This window comes from Panthera leo, chromosome A1 (assembly GCF_018350215.1).
Source record: "Panthera leo isolate Ple1 chromosome A1, P.leo_Ple1_pat1.1, whole genome shotgun sequence".
NCBI classification, from domain to species: Eukaryota; Metazoa; Chordata; class Mammalia; order Carnivora; family Felidae; genus Panthera; species Panthera leo.
The window spans coordinates 28072699-28093916 of record NC_056679.1 but is presented as its reverse complement, the minus strand read 5'-3'; the positions used below and the strand labels follow the sequence as shown (position 1 = coordinate 28093916).

Sequence of the window (21218 nt, the reverse complement as noted above, 5' to 3'; positions counted from 1 at the left end):
TATTTCTGTTCTTATTTTGGTAGTACTGTTCAAGCAGTGTTTGCTTCATTACATTAAGTGTTTGGACCATGCCTGGGTTCAAATTTGAGAAGGGTTAGCTGGCAGAGGGACGATATTAGTGTTTCTAACACACAGCGACAAGAAACTAAGCATTTTGTAGACCCAGATATCCCCATGTGTGAGGTAAAATGAAATTATGTTAGTGAAAGGTGTATTTGCTCTCAAATTCATTTGGGAGGAATCTGGTAAACCACAGAGTGTAGAAATCATTTATGTTACAAATAAATATTTCATGCTTAAAGTCTACTTACTCCCATTGATGTGAATTAATTTTTAAAAGATTCTGTTCAAGAATAATTTGATCACTTTATTCTTTTCCTATAGGAATAAGCATTGCTGCACTAAAGAGCCAGTGTGATGCTGCTTCACAGACTTCTTCTGGTCACCATCTAGAAACCCATGATTTAAGAATTCTGGTTAGCTCTGGGAGGCAGAAGTCATTGGCTAAACCTTCAACTTCCTTAATAAATATGCTGGGACATAAAGAACTACCTTCTGTGAAAACTTCAGTCACAACATTAATTTCTGAGCCTTGGATCCAAAAGAGTTTCTATAGATCATCTAATGCTTCAGATAAAGGTAGTGATACACAGAAAATGTTGTTTTCTTCTTCTCCTGCCTATTCCTCTGAATCTGAATGCTCAAGTCCAAGTCCTGTTATTTTCTTGGATGAAGAAGGATATCAAAAAAGTTTAAAAGCAAAACTTGAGTTACCTAAAATTCCTGTGATGAAAGATGATATAGAGGATTCAGACTCAGAAGTAAGTGAATTTTTTGATAGTTTTGATCAGTTTGATGAGTTAGAACAAACTTTAGAGACTTCTTGTCCATTTCTAAAAGATCCTGTTGTAGGGAAGCCGTCGCAAAAGAAAGGACACAAACATGAAAAATCTTGTTCTGTAACTACTACTATGAATCCTCAAAAATTCAAGTTTGAGCGTCCAGCTCTCCCAGCTAACGTTAGAAAGCCAACTCCTCGTAAACCAGAATCCCCTTACAGTAACCTGTGTGATGCCCCGGATTCACCTCGCCCAGTGAAGGCGTCAGGGGAGGACAGTGGTTTGTTTAGCCCTATTCGATCCTCTGCCTTTAGCCCTCTTGGAGGTTGTACTCCTGCTGAATGTTTTTGCCAAACAGATATTGGTGGAGATAGGATTCATGAAGATCATGATTCTGTTTATTACACCTATGAGGATTATGCGAATAGCATCTCATGTAAGGTTCTGGGCTCTGTTCTTCATACCCAACATACTAATGCCACATCAGACATTAATAGCATTAAGAAGGGAGAAAATAAAACCACAGCTCTTCACAGTGGAAGCCTTGATCAAAAAAGTAAATCTAAAAATAAATCCTTGATGATTAAAGATACTATTCAGAAATTTGCCTCAGACCTTGTGGAAAAAAGTTTTGGCAGTGCATTTAAAGACTTACAGAAAGGAGTCTCTTCGTGTACCAATGCATTGTGTCACCTGGCTATCAAATTGACATCCTCTGTTTTTCAGATGGCATTTAACGAGCTGAGAAGACAGTGTGCGTTTTCACTGAGAGAACGTGCTGTTAGTGGTCTGGCTAATTTTTTGGTGAGTGAAGCTTTATCAAATGCTTTCAGGGATTTACAGTATGTAAAAAAGCAGATATTCACAAACACAGTCGCTCGGTTTGCTGCGGATCTTGCGGAAGAGCTTGTTTTTGAAGGCATCATGGAGGTGTGTCAGTTTTCCTGTCCCCCAACACCCGCATCTCCACAGCGTTGGCCGTTTGACTATGAAGACAAAGCAGTGAAGTCCTACGCAAAAGACCTGTCTGAGTCTGTATTACAGGAAGCATTCATCGAGCTTTCACAAGCCGGTGTGACCTTCTCAACCAAGGCAGCAGTTAGTGTTTCCACAGATACCATAAAGGATGCCAGTGCAGGAAATTTAGTGCCGCCGACACAGACCTCCACGTTTTCCCCTGCTTTTAACAACCAGACCCTTATGGAGACCAAACCCATGCAGGAACATAAAAAGGAATACACAGTACAGCAGGCCTTGTTTTGTACTTCTGGAATTGTTACTTCGATACCAGTACCCTTGGCAGGAAGTGCCCTTCTCCCATATCATATCTCATCTAATATATATCAGTCAAAATCTCGTCGGTCATCGGATGATAGTAATTTGAATGGCGATTCTATCCAGACATGTGTTACCACAAAAAACAAAGACGAGGAAGTAGCGTGTCTCAGAAATATTTGTTTACCCTCAGACCACAATCCAGGTAACCAGAATGACTTTAAACCAACTAATGATGCTGCTGAAGTGCAGAGCTCTTCAAAATTAACAAGTGATCCTGTGATTATTAACAACTTTTCTGCAGCAATGGTGCATACGATTGTAAATGAAACTTTAGAGTCAATGACATCATTCAAATGTACAAAAACAGTTGATGAACAAACAGATGGTGTAACTAAAACAGTAAAGGGAGAAACCCTTCCTTTCTGTTCTGATCAAGCAACAGTGCAACAGAGCGAAGTTAGCAATAAGGATATGTTTGCTGATCGATTATCTAAATCTATTATTAAACATTCCATCGATAAAAGCAAATCAGCGATCTCAAATGTAGATAAAAATGCTGAATGCAAGGAAAACTTGCTTGTTCCTGGAGAAGAGTCACAGTTGACCTTGGAAAAGTTCCCCAAATTTCTCGATGGTCAAGATCACTTAACCCCCTGTTCACTTTCAGTAGGAAAGGACTGTGTTCCAGAATGTAAAGGTTCTATAGTTCATGGATTTTCTTTAGAGACACCACAACCTTGTCTGACAATTGTGGGTCAGAAACCTGATTTGAAGGAAGTTGCTAAAGACAAATCCATGAAAAAGGATAATTTGAATAATGCAGCACTTGAGCCCTTGTGTTTTGGTCAAGACCACCCTTGTCCTCATTCACATACTTTCTCCTCTACAGTGCTTACGTGTGTAGATGGTTTGCACGTGGAAGATAAACAGAAGATTAGAGACGGCAATGTGATACCCGATACTCCTCCATCCACTCCTCTAGTACCATCCCAGGCTAGTTCTGAATGGGATATCAAGAAGTTAACCAAAAAGCTCAAGGGGGAATTGGCAAAAGAATTCGCACCTGCTACACCACCCTCTACGCCTCACAACTCATCTGTTGGTAGTTTGTCTGAAAGTGAACAAAATACTATAGAAAAAGAAGAGTTCATGTTGAAACTCATGCGATCTCTTTCAGAAGAAGTGGAAAGCAGTGAAGACGAAGAGCATCCGGAAGTGGATGTGAAGTCAGAGCACTCAGGGAAGAAAGTTCAGTTTGCGGAATCGTTAGCTACGCACATCATTTCTCTGGCCACAGAAATGGCAGCTTCCCATTTAGATAATAAAGTAACTCAGGAACCCAAGGTTAAAAGCCCTTGCTTAACTGTGAAGAGTCAAAGAAGTGTGTCACCTACTGCTTTAAGTCACTCAGAGGAAAACTTACAAATATTATGCAATTTTGCAGGTGACCTGGCAGCAGAAGTCATTACGGAGGCTGAGAAAATAGCAAAAGTTAGAAGCTGTGTGCTTTTCAGGCAAAGGAGGAATAGTTGTTACGTGGACGGTGGCCGAGACGATAGATCAGAAGAGAAGTTGGAGATGGAGGCTCTAGCAGACCCCAAAGAAGTAGATCCGTCCAGTCTTTCATTACCACCAAGTTCTTGTGTGTCTGGTCTGACGTACAAGTATCCCAGCTGCGAAAGCGTGACAGACGAATATGCTGGTCACATTATCCAAGTGCTCAAACAGGAAGGTGGTAATAGTGAGTTAATAATGGATCAGTATGCCAATAGACTTGCCTATCGATCTGTTAAGTCGGGATTACGAGAAGCAGCGAAGGCAGTCCAAATGAAGTGCGGCTCAAAAATGTTCTCCGTGCAGAGCTCACAGGTGACAACCAAGAACGACCTCTTAATATTCTTAAATAAAGGACACCACCAAGAAGTAGATCACGAACGGCAAAGTAAAAGAAGTGGAGTTTACCTTTGCAAAAATAAAACTTGTGAATGGACGCTGGATACATACAAAAATGACTGCTCTGAACTGTATAGTTTTTCAGCCTCTCTTGCTCACAGCGTAACAAGAGATGTTAAAAAAGAGCTGACAGTGTCTACAGTTGGCTTGCCAAAATCCTTAACAGATTCTTGCCTTTATGAAAAGTCTGGACGTGATGAAGAAACCAGGTCACCCGCTGAGCCAGAATTTCCTCAGGCTCTTCAGCCTTCCCCGCAAAATCACAGATTTTACCACAGTACAGGCAGCTTAAATGGGTTTGGTTATGGAGAGAGTGTGGTTCAAGCTATAGAACAGTATGCGAAAAAAGTAGCGGATGATACCTTAGAGCTCAGTTTAGGATCTGCAGTTTTCCATGCGTCTGAGTCCACAAAAGCAGCTGATAGGGTCACTTATGCAGAAAAGTTGTCACCTCTTATAAGTCAACCCTGCAGATATTGTGACCGTAAAGAACTGCACGATTGCACTGGAAATTCATCTCAACATGTTTCCAGGCAGGATTCACTTGCTACTAGTCAGCCAGCTTCTAAGTCAAAACTTAGCAACATCTATCAGGAATCTAGAATTTTTCATCTTGATGTCCCACAAATTCATGTTGGTCTTGATAAGAAGACAGTGCTTGCGGAGAAGATAGTTGCTGAAGCTATTGAAAAAGCAGAGAGAGAACTGAGCAATACCAGTCTGGTGGCTGACAGCGGGATTGGACAGGATGGCGTTAGCTTTGCTGAAAGCCTTACCACAGAAATAATGACGTCGGCGATGACCAATGTTGGACGTGCTGTTAGCAGGTGAGTCTCAGATTTCTTTTGGGTCTTAGGATAGAATGAAACGTTAAACTTGATCATATGGGTCTTAGGTCCTGTTCCGAAAGGTACAATTATTTTTAACTCCTAAGTTAACAAAAAATTTTCCATACTACATTTGTGTATTGTTTCATATCCTGTACATTAGTCCTCGTCTGTGTTGTCTCATTTTTTCCCCAGCAGCCCTCTGAGGGGAGGTGTTAACCATCTCCCAAGCTGGAAAAAGAAGCTTAGGGAGGATGGTCACCTTGCCTCGTTCACAGAGCTACGAAGTAGGTAAAGCTGGATTGAAAGAACAGCTGGAGGGTTTTATACAGCAAATGTATAAAGCAAATGATAACCAACTACTCTGAGATTAAATTTTTTTATAGTGTTTTATTTTTTTCTCTTCACAAAGGTAAGTTTTCTTATAAAGAACATAATTTAACCAATTGCTGTGAGGAAGAAAGCTTTAAAAACAAAGATTTTCACTGCTGCTATCACTGCTTCTTTTTTTTTTTTTTTTTTTAAGATTCTTTTTTTAATGTTTATTGTATTTACTTTTGTGGGGGGGGAGACAGAGAGTAAGCAGGGGAGGGGAGAGAGAGACAGACAGACAGACAGAGTATCTGAAGCAGGCTCCAGGCTCCGAGCTGTCAGCACAGAGCCCAACACGGGTCTCCAACTCACAAACCGAGAGATCATGACCTGAGCTGAAGTCGACGCTTAACCCACTGAGCCACCCAGGCGCCCCTCCCTTCTCTTGATAGGCCCCTATCTAAGGGGACATTTCTAAGAGCCTCACAGGGTCTTGTGCTGTGTCTTGTGCTCAGAGACTCTGACACTTGAGTTCAGATTTGCGCTTTTAACCTTTTTTGCCTCCCTGGGAAGCATCAGGATCATCACTGTTATTAGCTGGTAGGATTTTGCTAGTCCCACTGAAAAGAGAAAGTTCCTAGAGTCGGGGTGGGATTTAATGGAGTCACAGGATTTTCTCAGATTTTTTAGTGGCTTTTGTCAAAGCCGTGGCAATGTCTGTCTCTCTTCTTAGCCATCTTAAAATAGGGAGATGGTTTGTTGAGGACCTTGGACTGCAGTTGTTCCATAGCGTCCTCTTGAGCTGTTTCTGGGCGGTCCCTACCAGGCAGCCTCCTTTCTCCTAGAGCAGGAGTTGGCACACTATAACCCACGGGCCAGATCTGGCCACTGCTTTTTGTTTTATTTGTAATCATCTGTGAGCTAAGACTGGTGTTTACATTTCCTCGGTGGTTGATAAATCAAAAGAATACTATTTTGTGACGTGAAAATTATATGAAATTCAAATTTTATGTTCCTCACATAAAGTTATGTTGGGACACAGCTGTGCTCATTCATTTATGTATTGTCTGTGGCTGATTCTATGCTTTAGTTGCAGAATTGAGTAGTTGGAATAGAGATCTGTGGCCAACGGTGCCTAAGTGTTTGCTCTTTGGCCCTTTATGGTAAATATTTGCAAACTTTTGTCCTAGACCTGCATTTTCTTTGTTCATGATTACCTATCAGTTCTTAATATGATGATAGACATATAAGAAGTGGTTAATAAATATATGGATAAATAAGTTGTAGTAAACTAGGCTTTTCTACCCCTGTAGCAATCTTCCTCAAATAAAATTAGCCTCAGACTATTTTAAATGTTTCTCCCTGTGCGCCTCCCCAGGCCTGTGGGAGAAAAAGAGACTCACCTCTAGATTGGAGTCTCTAAGACATCCCTCGAGGGCCTGGCAAATGCTATTATTGATAGCTCAGTATTTTCACTTTCCCTTCCTACTCCCTTGGGTGAGTAAGTCAGCCCTTGGACTTGTTCATAAAAGCTGGTGCTGTCTATTCCAACGTTTTGTCAAGGCCAGTGGAATATTGCTTTGTATTTCTTTTCCCTTTTCTCTTCTTTTCTTAATAACTGGGCTAGGGTTCTATAAGTGCTGATCGTTAAAAGTTGACTCTAGTGTGTATAGTGTGCTGTTTCCCAGTTTCTGTTTCTGATGTTAAAATGGTTTGCCTTTGAAGCTTTAAGGGGGATTCATTCAGATGGATTATTTTTAAAGGTATCGTTTGGATTCTTTCACTAGTGTCCCCTTTCTTGCAAATGTTTGATTCGTGAAAATAACCATAAATATTTCACAGAGCTATAATGTACAGAAGGGTGGTATGTGAGTATTAAATGGGGAATTATATGGTAGTGCATTTTTAGAAGAGCAAACATCTAAACTGTATTCTGAGCTGTTATTTATGAGGCAGAATAACTCAGCAGTCATTAAAACTCTTCTCTGGACCTCATCTAGTGGGTCATTTCAGCCAAAAAACCATTAGATTGTGGCACATTCCAGAGAAGTGTTTAAAAAAAAGAACAAAGGAGTGCTCCATTATGGCTCAAAACTGTAATGTGCCCATCCACTATAATTCTGGTTGCTGTATCTTAAATATAAAATGAAGATAGCCCCCAAGGGGGTGGGCAGTTCAGGATCTATCCCAGGCACTGGGAATACAGAAATAAGTAAGACGGTCAAAAATACGTGTTCTCTGGAGCTTATGTTCCAATGGAATAAGACAAAGAAGTAAATTATGAAATATGTCACAGAGTGATAAGGGCTTTGGAGGAAAACTAAAAGAGAGGTGGATAGAGGTGGGGTGGGGTGGGGTAGGGTGACGATGGATGGTGGTGGTCAGTGGCAGCAGGTGGGGATGGTGGGCAGTAGCTAGGGAAGCAACACTGAGTAACATTTGAGCCAAGAGCCCAGGGTGAAGAGAGAAGAAGTCATGTGGGAATTGGTACCAGACAAAGGGGTAGGATTGTGCATGTTGGGGAAATAGCACAGAGGCTGCATGGCTGACGTTGGTGAGCTGGGGAGAGTAAGAGGTGAAACAAGATGGAGGGAATCACGAGAGGGAATCATACCAGCAAGTATAAGGATCTGGACTCTGATCGGTGAGAGGCCACCAGAGGTTTTGATCAAAAGACTAACATTTTTCCTCATCGTCTTTAAAAATACAATTTTTAAACTGTTAAGTTGAGAACAAAATATAGAATGGGCAGTTAGAGTAATTGAATAGTGAATGGTCTTTCTTGTGAAGATGGAATAAAAATGTAAATGTCTCTTCTTCATTGAAAAAAATAATGAGAAGGGTTATGATCCATGCTCAAAATTTTAAAGAGATCTGGCTGGTTTGACTGTAGGCTTGATTGACAGTAGTTGAATTCCTCAAACTGCTTTTTTATTCTTAAAGCCAGAAAGAGCTTCCTGTCAGTACAAATAAAAGTACAGCCTTAAGGGGCGCCTGGGTGGCTCAGTCGGTTAAGCGGCCGACTTCAGCTCAGGTCACGATCTCGTGTTCCGTGAGTTCGAGCCCCACGTCCGGCTCTGTGCTGACAGCTCAGAGCCTGGAGCCTGTTTCAGATTCTGTGTCTCCCTCTCTCTCTGCCCCTCCCCTGTTCATGCTCTGTCTCTCTCTCTCTGTCTCAAAAATAAATAAACGTTAAAAAAAAAAAAAAATAAAAAAAAAAAAAGTACAGCCTTAAAAGTAGGTGGTAAACTTAAGGTCCCAGTTAAAATATGAACTGCTTTAAAGAGAAGTTAGATAAATGTAGCACTTGGGTGGATCCATAACAGATAGAGCTCAGTTCACTTTGAAATTAGTATGCTCTCCTACAAAGTCTCTTCATTAGCAGACACAAAGTGTTGGATGGGCCACTGGTGTGGCTCTGAATATTGTGTCTTGTTTTTGTCCTCTTTATCGTCAAATTGATAGCCTTAGAATTCAGAATCTGATGCTTTCGGATTGGTTTTCTTTTTCCCCTCCCTCTCTCCCTTCCTTCCTTCTAGTCCAAAAGAAATAGAAGACTTTCAGTCAACTGAGTCTCTGGGCAGCCAGCAGCTGAACCTCAGTATTGGTGATGACAGCACTGGCAGCTGGTCCAATTTAAGTTTTGAAGATGAACACCAGGATGAGAGCAGCAGTTTTCATCACCTAAGTGAAAGGTAACTGAAGTTGTACGTGTGATCCTCAGACCTCAGAAGTAGCTTCACACCGGGGGTTTAAGAATTATGAATTTGAAAATTCTGCCATTGTTTTTAAAACATACTTTATTATCCATAATACGGTTCTAATGGTTTTGCACATGTATTAGATACAGTAACAAGCCAAGCTAATTTTCTTTGGGTGTGCCAGTAGTTGATATGAAAAATATTGCATACATTTGGATTTATACCCTGAGAATTTTCCCAGACTTTTGTGAAGTTTTGATGGAAAAAATGTATTTCTTACTTTAAAAAGGGTACTTCTTTTTTCTTTCTAGTCTGGGGTAAAGGACAGTTATCTGTAAAAGGTATCAAAATGGCCCTGGAATTTTCTTGTTATTAGTTAAAGTAATATCTTTCTGGAGAAGGAGTTCTCACTTAGCCTGCTATTGAGGAACAAAATGACCTAGAGCATTTATATGTGACTGACTGGAAATAATACATAAACTCATCATAAAAATACGGTTTTGTACAGCAGAAGGCACTTAACCTCATATATAACTTTTCTTAGTTAATTTTGTTCATAATAACATTCCTTTGAATATTTTATTAATTGCAGTACATTTTTTCTTCTATTAACTCTATAAAGGCATTCCTGACTAAACTATAAAATGCCATAAATTCTGACCCACATTAATTGATAATTGGAAATAATAAATGCCCTCCACAGCTGAGTGTAGGGAGAGGAAAGGGTTCTTAGTTTCAGGCTGTGGAAGGGACCCTGTGAGGCTTCAGTTGAACAGAACCCTTGGAAGTGACTGAGCAGTAGGGGGAGGCGAGAAGACCATGGAAGGAGGGGAGGAAGGAAAAGAAATGGCTTTTCACCTGTTAGAACACATCATCTCAGAGCATTTTGTTTGATGCTTGGATTAACCAGTATTAATATTTTTATAGAACATCTGTTCTGTCATAGTTTCTTAAAATGCTGCGTAAACCACCAATACATCTTAAAATCGAGTTCCCAAAAGGCAGTCTTTAAAAGTGGTAGTGGGACGTAGGGGTAATATCACAAACATCATGTGGCCTTTTCCATGACTCTAACCTGGTATAGGAAGTTAACACTAAAATTCTTCTCTCATCTTGGAGAAATACAGGTTTCTAGAATTTCCGTGAGGGTTGATGTTGTTGCTTTGGAAATCCTGGGGTTAAAATGAGAGAACCAGGGTTAGTGGCCCGTGGCATTAAGGGGCCTGTCGCCAGTAGAAGAACTCTGCAGGATGTTGTCCGATTTGATGGCTCTGTCCTTGGTTCTGTCCTCTTTTGCATTTTATCAGTGCTGGAGAGTAAGTAGTCCTTCCCCACTTCCTTATCTGTGGTTTTGCTTTTCCGTGGTTTCAGTTACCCGCAGTCAGTCAAGGTCTAGAAGAAGATGGCCCTCCTTCTGACATGTTGTCAGAAGGTCATTGTAGCCTAACATTACGTTACTATGTTACTGTGCCTGCATCATTGGCTGCACTTCATCTCAACACGTAGGCAATTTATCTTTTCACCTCATCACAAGAATAGTGAGTACATACAATAAGATGTCTTGAGAGACAGAGACCACATTCACATAACTTTTATTACCATATATTGTTATAATTATTCTAGTTTATTGTTAGATTTTGTTGTCAGTCTCTTACTGTGCCTAATTTATAAATTAAGCTTCATCGTAGGTAGATATGTAAAGAAAAAAACCATAGTATATATGGGGTTCAGTACTGTCTGTGGTTTCAGGCACCCACTGGGGGTCTTGGAATGCATCCTCCACAGATAAGAAGGGACTACTGTGCTCATTATGTGTGAATGGCTTAAAACGAACATTTAAAAAAATCTCTTTAACAGAACCAAGTTTCAAAAAGACCAAATCAGGCTGAGACTAAAATGATTATGTTTAACATGGGTACATACATTTGGCTCAGAAAATTAACTGTTTGAATTTGGGATGGGAAAAACTTAGCTTGATAGCATTTTGTCAGAAACACACCTGTAGTTTTAATTGAGCACAGTTTTTTGTTGTTTTTTTTTTTTAACGTTTATTTATTTTTGAGACAGAGAGAGACAGAGCATGAACGGGGGAGGGTCAGAGAGAGGGAAACACAGAATCTGAAGCAGGCTCCAGGCTCTGAGCTGTCAGCACAGAGCCCGACGCGGGGCTCGAACTCACGGACTGCGAGATCATGACCTGAGCCGAAGTCGGCCGCCCAACCGACTGAGCCACCCAGGCGCCCCTGAGCACAGTTTTAATAAGAACTCTTATGCTGTGTGGTTATTAAGGTTCAAGCACAAAGAAAAACTAGGGCCTCTCCAGGGTTGGTAGAGTGCATGTTGGATATACAGGTTCCAGGGCCTCACCTCCCAGAGATTAAGATTCATTAGGTCATCGGAGGTCCCAAGAATCTGCATGCTTGGTAAGCACCTCAGATGATTTTAATGCAGCTGCTTCAGAGACCACACTTAAAATACATGACTTCACATGTTTTGTCTTTGATGACATGTGCTGTTTTCTGGTACAGAGATCAGATAGGAGATAAAAGACTCCAGTTTGGACACTCTACGTGCTTTCACTCTAAATAGGAGGTTTAGTAGAGGGCAACAGTTAAAAAAAACCAATAATTTCAAAGTACACAAGTGTTTATGAGGAATGTATAGTTATTTGATCAGGAAGAGACCTGGTACATGCATCTCTTCAAGTACTTCAAGCAGTCTGTGAATCTTAGTAGTTATATAGTGGATTAGGTAAGAGGTGGGGCCGGGCTTGCAGAAGTTTTGAGATCATCTTTATGAGATATGTCAAAGTCGATAGTCATCTTCATATGGCTGAAAACCACAATAAAGAATTTTAGCCCTAGACTCCCACTGGTTGGAGGTATGCCTGTTCTAGACATTGGAAACATGAGAAGATGTAAAAGGAAAATACACAAATAGGAAGAGATAGGAAATAGGAAAAGGTATAAAAGAAAATGGTGGAAACAGGACAGTGTTCAAGAATGAAATATGAAGACTGTTAAGTGAAGAAATTAAGTTGTTTTGTATTGGATTAATGTCAGATGATCATTGCTCAGGACAGTCCTGGTTTGCTTCTGCTGTTCTGGTATAGTTATTAATGGTGACTTCTTTCATTTCCAAAAGTGTCCTGGTTAGATGAAAAATTCTATGGTCCTAACTTTAAATCTGATCCATTTTGAGGGGCAGCAGAGGTGAGGGAATGAGGTTAAATAGAGGGAGTTTGAATTTTTGGTCTTTACATTCTTCAGCTGTTATTTCTTTTCATGTTCACTTAAAATCTAGGTGATGGGTTTTTATTATTAATTAAAAGGAGGGGTCATTGTTGTCAGGGAATGAGGAAGAATTTTAATTTTGTAGTATTTTTCTTTGTTTAGAAAAATCGTTCTATTGGTAGATGTAAATGAAGTGCTTGAGATCATCAATTTTTTCTTTCTCTTTGGCTCATAGTCGTCTGTCCCTTCGGTATCTCCATGTTTTTCCATTCTCGATTTGTTTGACAGCAGGCTACATAGGCATAACTCTGGTTGTTTTAATGGTTTTAGGATAGAGCTGTATTTTTTTGAACATAGGTTGAAAAGGCACTGCTCAGTTTTAGCTTTTATTTTCGAAGACATTATAGTGTGTGACAGTGTGATAGTGCCAGAGTAAAGATGGATATGCAAATTGTTGAAATTGCTTGGAAACTCTTTATAACGTTTAAATAATTGTCCCTTTGTTGGTAACCTTTTCAACATCTACTGATGCACAGAGGATGATTTTGTGTTAATTCACTTTTTAGAACCAAAATTTTGGTTTGTATAAATATTAATTTTTATAATTGCCTAGCATAATGTGGGGAAATATAAGCTGCTTATCACTGCGAACTAATGTGCTTACTAATTATTTTAGTGATTTAGAATTTTAAATTGCATGTTTAGGTTTTAATCTGAAATTTTTAACTTTATTTTGTTTCTGAACACAGTCGCTTTTTGTGTTTTATTGCTTTGCCGCAGTTTGAGAATCTAGTTGCTTTCTTCTTCTAGTTAGGTAGTTCAAGAAGTTCTCTGTGTGGCACTGGTGACTGGCCCACCAGACAGGTGCATTGCTTAACTGAGCCTTGGTTATTCAATATTCTGAAGAAAGTGTATAATATTTGCCACCTACTGAATTATACATAATGTATGAAATGAAGGTCATTGACATAATAAGAGTATTTTAAAATCAGAAAACATCTTTTCTCCAAGTAGGTACAAAAGGTCTGTTCGGGGCTATGTTTTTGTGCCTGTCATTTCATCCCCACCTACCCAGCCCATCAGTGTTTGCGCTGTCTAAAGAGCTGAGAGAATGTTAACCTACGGTCTTTTTAAAATTTTACCCAAACTGAAGGGTATTGGCTTTTTACAAATTATATCCCAAGATTTGTCGTAGACCTTAATTAAATCGTGAAGCTTCTTACTTTGTGCATCCATTTGCTGTCCTAAAAGTCTTTCTGTTATGTTCATGTGTAAAATAAATACAGGTTTAGAATAATTTTCCTGATCTGTTGAGGGCAAGTAAGAAAACTTTCAATGTCCGAAGCTGTCAAGTACCTTTTCCAGTAGCAGTGATGGTCTCTCCCTCCAAGGATGCCCCACTCCTCCGGGGCAGCTTCCGAACCTCCCAGTTACCACTGACAGAAGCTGTTCCAAGGAAAACCAAGGTCTTCTTTACTATTCATTTTCTGGTTCAGCTCTGTTCTTTTCTTCTTCTGGCAGTAATGGTAACAGCAGTAGCTGGAGCAGTCTTGGTTTAGAAGGAGATTTGTATGAGGACAATTTATCCTTTCCAACAACAGACAGGTTGGTCCAGTCCAGAAACTTAAAAACTGATGAGTCTTTCACACTAATGCATGATGTCATATTCTTAAAAGAATGTGGGTTACAGTGCCAGTATGTTTCAGTCTGCTTTTCTCCTATATTTGGACGTGATTCTGCTTGACAATTTACATCTAATGAAAAAATTCAATTATGCTAAGACATGACTGACATCTAATTGCAAAATGTGTTGCGTCTATGCATGCGTTGCTCTGCTTGCTCTTTTTCATTCTACCGATTATTATTTCATTAAAAAGAGCTTGCTTCCTACAGGATTTCTGGGGTTTGGGTTTATTGGTTTATTTTGTTTTTGTATGTAATTTTATTTCATATATAAGAAAAGTGTAGGAAAAAGGTGTTTTTTTACCCTGTTAAAAAATATGTACATGGGATCAACAGAAGCATTAATAATTATTCATGGCATTCTGTGATAATTCAAATGCTGTGTTATCTAAAACCAAATTAGTAGAATATTTCAGCGTTATTTTAAAATAAGTTTTATCATGAAATTACTTGGTGTTCTGTATCACGGTAAGGTAAAACCTCTTAGTTATCGATGACCTATCTAGGCATCATTTACAATTCAGATTTTAACATGAAATGGTGTGAGAAGCAAAGCTTCCTTTTTTATTGGCATTTCTTCCCTTTTTAAGTGTCACATATCATCGTAACATTCATTCTTTACCACGTTTTAAGAATTAGTTTTAATACTATTATTAACTAAAGCCATTTTTTTAACTGCTTCTGTTTTTTTTATTTGAAAAGTGATGGGCCAGATGATAAAGATGAAGATCATGAGGATGATGTAGAAGGTAATTGACGATTTGTTTTTCAAAGTGTTTGTGTGTTTTTTGTATAAGGTTCTAGAAGAGTCTTTAACCTGTCCATTTTTGTCAGTCTCCAGTTTTATTATAAATCGGGGTATTTACATTACAAATCAGGATATTCTTGTACTAATGTATCCAATGTCAGGTCCTTTGTTAAACAATTTGTACTATTTGATTGCTAAACTAATGAAGTGCCTGCCCATTGGTGTAAAGGCTGACATGCTTTAAAAGAATTATTTAATTATTGGAGAGGGAAATTTATGATAATCTCTCTGTATAATTATCTTTTTAAAAACATAAAACCCTTACATTATAAGATATAATTTATTATAATTATGGCATATGCCCTAGTTTTTTCCTCCCAAACTAGTAGCTTCTAGAATTAGTGTTTTAATGTTGATCTTTCATAAATCAATAAATAAAAATTAAAAGATATTTTAAAATAAATTCTTCCCTCTCTCAATTCTATTCCTAAACTCATATACATATGAGTTACATACATATGTATGTTACATATACATACATAAACATATACATATTTGAAGAAAATACTCAATTCTTTCTTTGATGAATATAGTTCTAAGTATGTAAATACTGGACACCATTGGTCACAGAGTTGTGGACCATCATTTATAATGCTTAATTCAAATATATTAGAATATCTGAGCGAACATAGAAACTTTCCGTGCCGAAGATGAATTTTCATTGTGATTAGATGGCTATTGATTTATTTTCCAAAAATCTTTATTTTTTTTAATTATGAAAATACCAACAATCTCTAGTGACACCTAAAAATATTCATACTGTTTGAGATACTGTTTTTGAACTAGTGATTTTTTTCATCCTTTCTTTGCAAGTAGACAAACTGAGAAAATTTCCCAAATGAATTTCTTGAAATGTACTTTCATAATACCTGAGTTTCCAATCAGTTTTGTCACCAATTATGCCTTCCTTATTTAGGGAGGTCACGTACCGGTTTTTGAGATACAATCCTCCGAACTGAGGTGATTATTTTTTAGTGCCAATGCTTCTGCTCAATAGACATTCTTCATATAGGGCTTCTAGAAGTAAGTTTTTGTCATCAGATATGAAGTAGGAGTAGGACAATACTTTTAGAGTCACAGATAGGCTGGGTAATAATTTGCTTTATTTTTGTTGACTTAAAGAGTGTTGACTTTGTCTAGAAAAATTGTATCCTTTTTCCCAAGTCATGCCTGTGAGCAAAGTTATTCCAAAGGCAGTACATGGTGTAAATGCGTGTGGTGAGTATTTTCTCTAATGAACTAGTCATTACTTAACTGACTTTACTGAGGAATGAATAAGAGAAAAGAAGATACAGGTGAATATAAATAATGAAATTCATTTTCAAAGTTTACTTTTGGCACTAGCAAGCTCTTTAGGGTTTCTTTTGTGAATAGATAGAAATCAGAATTACATGTGGATATATGCCATGCCATCACTCACCTTTGAGATCCCAGTCTTCTCATCATGTAGAAAATTGTGGCCAACTTTCAATTTTGTTAAATTAGGAATTGGTAAATTAGGAGATGGATTGAAACGAATTTATAGAAAGATTCAAAATTATGGAAATCCTACTTTTCATTGTTGTTTATAGTTGCAGTAGGTCAGCTCCTTCCCTTTTTGCTGGAGTTTAGTAACCTCTCCAAAGAGCCAGGAGCTCTGAGCTGAGAAAGCCAGTAATACAGAGAAGTCTTGAGGTGACTTAGCTTCCGACCCCATGACCTCTGCAGGATTCACTGAATGGCCCTGAGGCCACGCCTGGTATCATAGTGCACTAGACCCGTTTTTGATTGAGAGTCAGTGGGGGGAGAGGAGGAAAAAGGCAGTACGTTTATCTTAAAGCGTGACACGGATCCGTTTTTTTAAATGAAAAAATTAGGAACCAACACATGCTAAAAATGATCAGTGGTAGTCTAGAATGCCCTCCAGTGCCCTCAAGAAGAGTCAGGGCCATCCACCACCAAATTTCCATTGCTGGTACAAACTGGCGTGATGTCTGCCAGCGTGCCCACCGTGCATCTCTTGTGTGGGAGGGCCCTCGTCTCAGCTCGGCTTTTTGCTCAGCCATCGTTAAGCTGGAGTGGGTAAACACTTGATATGGGCCCACAGGTCATTAGTTTTATCATCAACAGCGATTCGTCCTTCCTTATGTTGAAAACGTACTTCTCATTAAAAAAGGAAACTTGAGAGCAGTTTTTTATTTATCAAGGAGTGCCAGAAAATTCCCCAGTCTGGCGCTTGGGATATTAAGTGGCTGCATATGACATTTTTTCCCCCATTCTGCCTAAAGAATGAAGTGATTACACAGAGCATGGAGCCAGACTGCCTGTGTTCACATCCTGGTTCAGCCACCTCCCCACTGTCATACTCTGGATCTCTCTTTGCCTCACATCTCTCACGTAGTTCCCACCTCATAGGGTGGGTGTGAGGATTCCCGGAGTTTGTGTAGCAGAAGAGCTTAGAACGTTGCTTATGATGTAATACGTGTGATACAAGGGCTTGCTGCTTCCTTCTCTCAGTTCAAGCAGCTTTCTTAAAGTCCATTTAATAGGTTTATTTATTTGAGATTGTATTTTTGTGTTTCACTTCTATTTTGGTGGTAATTATAGCTTTATAGTTCGGTTTCTCTTTCTTTACCTGTGTATTGTATTTTGACACAAATTATGGCACTTATAAAGGATCTGAATTCAGTGCCTCAAAGTAGAGTTTTACATCTGTGCTCTCAGTAGACGATCAGTGTTACTCCTTTGTTGTAGAATTGTTTTGCCCTTTCAAATAAATGTTTTAGTTGATGTCAACATAGGAGTAAGAAAGGATGGATTTTTTTCCAGCGTTGGCTGGAATCTTAAGAAATGGGAAGTACCTATCCTGGGAAACCAGAGGTGTTGAGAATCAAATTGATGAGTTTTACTTTATATTGCTTACATGTCAATATTAGGTTTGGAGCAAGACCGAAAGATTCTGCTCATTACAAATATCGACATGGAGCCGTGCACAGTAGACCCCCAGCTAAGGATTATCCTTCAGTGGCTCGTCGCTTCGGAGGCTGAAGTGGCAGAACTTTGTCTTCATGACTCTGCGAAGAAGGAGTTTATGCAAGTAAGGACCTGCCGTATAGAGTGTTTGTGAGGATACGTTTCGCCGTACGTGCTACTCTGTGTCACGTGGTTGGTCTAGTAAGATGCCCCTTGATAGCAGAGGGCGTAAACGTTTAGGCGGTAGAGTCTCATAGTTGGGTCCAGATGTCCGCTGTGCCATAACCACAGGCAAGCTCCCCAGTCTCCGTGTCCTTAACTGCACTGTGAAAATGACTGTGGAGTTTACCTCACAGAGCTTTTGTGAGGATGTAAAAAGATGCTTAATCTAGTGTCTGGCACATCCTAAGTACTCCAAGTTAGGTGCCGTTAATAAACATGTGTTCGTATGCAAAAACTGAGTTATTCTTTGTTTTAAATTGATTCATAATTGTGCCTTGTAATTAGTATGTCTCCTACTCTGTTAATCTAGCCTCTCTAGTGGGAGACACTAGCATACTCAAAAGCCAGTAAAGGTTTAAACATTTCATAAGGGATCATGAACCACTTTGAGGACTTAATAGGGCTCTAATAATAGAACAGTCAGATTCGATGCATTAATAGGATGTCTTTATTGAGAACTTACTTAACTGTTTGCCAGGCACCTTGTTAGTCAAGAGTTTTGGTTTATAGTGTTAAGGTTTTTGTCCCAGAATTTTCCTTACCAGAATTTTGGTTTAATCTTCCTATAGGTATAGAATAGTCCAATGAGTAACCAGTATATATTGATCTGTAATAACAAAAAAGGAACAATCCAGTTACTCTTGATTCCTGGTTTAGGATTTACAAAGATATTGTTGAAAGAAATATGTGAAAAAGGCATTGGTAAAAATAATTTTTTTTGGCATTTTGTAATTTGTTTTTACTTGGACTTTTTGGAGTTTTCTAGTTTAGGTTTCTGTTTGTGAGCAGAAGGAGAAAATAAGACGGAAAGAGATGCTCAAGGAATGAATTGTCAGGGAGAAGGAATGGGTAGGAAAAGTGTCAGAACTGACTGTAGAGAGGCAAACATTTTCAAGTCATTTAGTCATGGATAAACTGAGGACTAAGGAAGGCCTTCAGTAGAACTGAGCGTGAGCATGTTAGTGCTTGGGGCAAGGGACCTCTTCCCAAGTAACCTAGCATATGTTTTATGGTTACATTTATATGAAATGGCCAAAATGGGCAAATCTATAGAGACTGGAGTAGATTAGTGATTGCCTAGAGTTGAGTGGTTTGTGACAAATGGGCGTGTTTACTAATAAGTAGAGCTTTCCTTTTGGTGTAGTGAAACATGTTTTAACATCGATTGTGGTAAGAGTTGCATTCAACGGGGGGAGTATACTAAAAACCATTGACTAGTAAACTTTAAGTGGATGAAGTGTATGCTCTGTGAATTATATCTCTGAAAGGATACTTTTTAAAAAGGTTAAGCATATTTATATTACAAAATTAGTTTTTACAGGACTAAAGAGAAAAAAAAAAATGAGTGAAGACATGTTCTGATTCTGGTGACAATAGAGTTTATTTAAACCTGTATTTACTTTTTAAAAAAAAATTGAGGTGTAGTTGAAATATAACATTATATTAGTTTCAGGTATACAGCATAATGATTTGATATTTGTATATATTGTGAAATGATCACCACAATATTTATTTACTTTGGTGGTTTTTTGTCGAAACACTAACATTTCTTAACTTAGAAAGCCGTGTTTCCATTGAGGCCAGAGTGTGTATTCCAGAAAAAAGCCACACTGCATGTTGTGAAAGGAAAAATCCACATCGTTCTATTAAGATTGACATTATCTTTATTATTTTATGTTCCTGATTGAGGGTGTGGCAGATGTATTTAGTTAGGTCAAGAATTTGGTGTAGAAATGGAGACTAGACTCCCACAGACTATCTGGTGGGTGAGGTTTGTGGAGTTCTGTCTCCCAACGATCCCAGAGTGTCATTCTGTGAAGGAGATGTGTTTGTCAAAGGCAGGAAGCAAGAGGGTTTAATTTGTGTAAAGGGGTGGTGATTTAGTGGAGAAGACTTCATTATAAAACTGGGGAATAATATTTTAACCACAGGCAGCAGGATTCTTACAGTGATCTGATATTAAAAATAAAAATGAAAACTTGATTGTTAGAAAATTGTCTTTGGTTAATGTTGGACATGCTTTTCTTTCTTCCTAGCTTTCAAAACGACTACAAGGAAAGGGATGGAAGGTGGGGGACCTCCTGCAGGCTGTGCTGCGGTACTATGACATGCGGGAGAAGACGCCGGGGGAGGAGAGGTGCAAGTCACTGTTTGACTGGCTCTTGGAAAACGCATAGAACAAACGCACAGCCGGTCCATTTTATTGTTTGGGGAGAGGAAGTAACAGATAAGGATGCATAGGGTAAACTGTTACCACTTACCGTGAACTGGGAGGGAAGTAGATAGAGCTTTTTAAAAGCGCATTCCGTCATCCCACGTTGTATATATATAGTTCATACTTTTGTAATCTCTGTCAAATATGATCTTCATTTATTCTTCTAGACACGTGCATAGTGTGTTAAGATCCTAAGAACACTGATTTGACGGAAGGTCTGACCATGAGGTTTTCAGGGACACTGACTGACAGCATTCTTTTTGCATCCAAGTTAGTGCTGCTATGAACCGCACCCAGGCGGCCAAGGACGTTGCAGACAAATGCTATCCTGTTAAGAACTAATCTGACAAAATAGCTTTGAGGCTAATGGTTTTTCTTCCCCCAATAGAATTTTTTTCTTATTTTTAAAAGTCATTTTTATTTTCATAGCTCAGCTATTGGTAGGTTTTTGAATCCCCCCAAACTATTTAATTTCTTAGAAACGTTAGTATTTTAGGTTTCTCTAAATACCGTAAATGATAGTTTCCCCAGCCTTTCATTAAATGACATTATTTGCTAATGTTGCCAATCCATCTGGCATGAAAGTGTGTGTGTGTGTGTGTGTGTGTGTGTGTGTGTGTGTGTGTGTAGAGGAATATTTTTGACTTGCCTAGTGGGTTTGTGCCCTTTTTTATTTTACTGTTTTCTTGGTTAGAAACCCACTGTTGACATTTAAAAGGTGCTTTAAAATAAAATGTCTATAAAGATTGTGCAGTAAGAATTTTTATTTCTTGTTTTTTTTTTAACTATTTTGCATCCCTAATTTATCCTATAAATTAAAATAAAGGTGCAAAACATGTTAAAATTTTAAAAATTAATGTTAATATGGAAATGCATTTAGAGAAGCCCAATAATTTTCACTGTTGGATTTTTGAAAAACAAACAACTCTCTTCTTAGCAAGGATGAGCTTTTTCTAGAAAAAGAAGGGATGCCCAGGCTCCCTCTCCCCGATAAAATAGTATCTGCACTGTTTTGTAAAGTTGACTGACATGATTTTTCTGGGCTCTGTGTTTTTTTACTACCTTGTCTTTAGAAACTGCAAGTTGACTCGAATAGTGCTTGTGTGTTGGTTTTGTACGTGAGGGTATGCGCGTGTGAGTTTTTGGTTCTTCCATTAGTGGATTTTATAATCTAGAGTAAATCACCTTTTGTTGG

At 38.7% G+C, this 21218-nt stretch overlaps 1 protein-coding gene across 8 annotated transcripts in view; it reads left to right on the top strand.

The window, feature by feature from the left end:
• AKAP11 (A-kinase anchoring protein 11) overlaps positions 1-20818 on the top strand; it is a 46444-nt gene extending 25626 nt beyond the window's left edge. For 7 of the 8 annotated variants that reach the window (XM_042926900.1, XM_042926942.1, XM_042926919.1 and 4 more), the window contains 6 exons: positions 385-4897; positions 8749-8904; positions 13665-13748; positions 14529-14575; positions 17550-17710; positions 19845-20818. In XM_042926900.1, the coding sequence (XP_042782834.1) occupies positions 385-4897; positions 8749-8904; positions 13665-13748; positions 14529-14575; positions 17550-17710; positions 19845-19985 (5102 nt within the window). In that variant the 3' untranslated portion in view covers positions 19986-20818. The remainder of the gene's footprint in view (positions 1-384; positions 4898-8748; positions 8905-13664; positions 13749-14528; positions 14576-17549; positions 17711-19844) is intronic. The other variant, XM_042926948.1, reaches the window with a different exon arrangement.
• Positions 20819-21218: the final 400 nt, after the last annotated feature.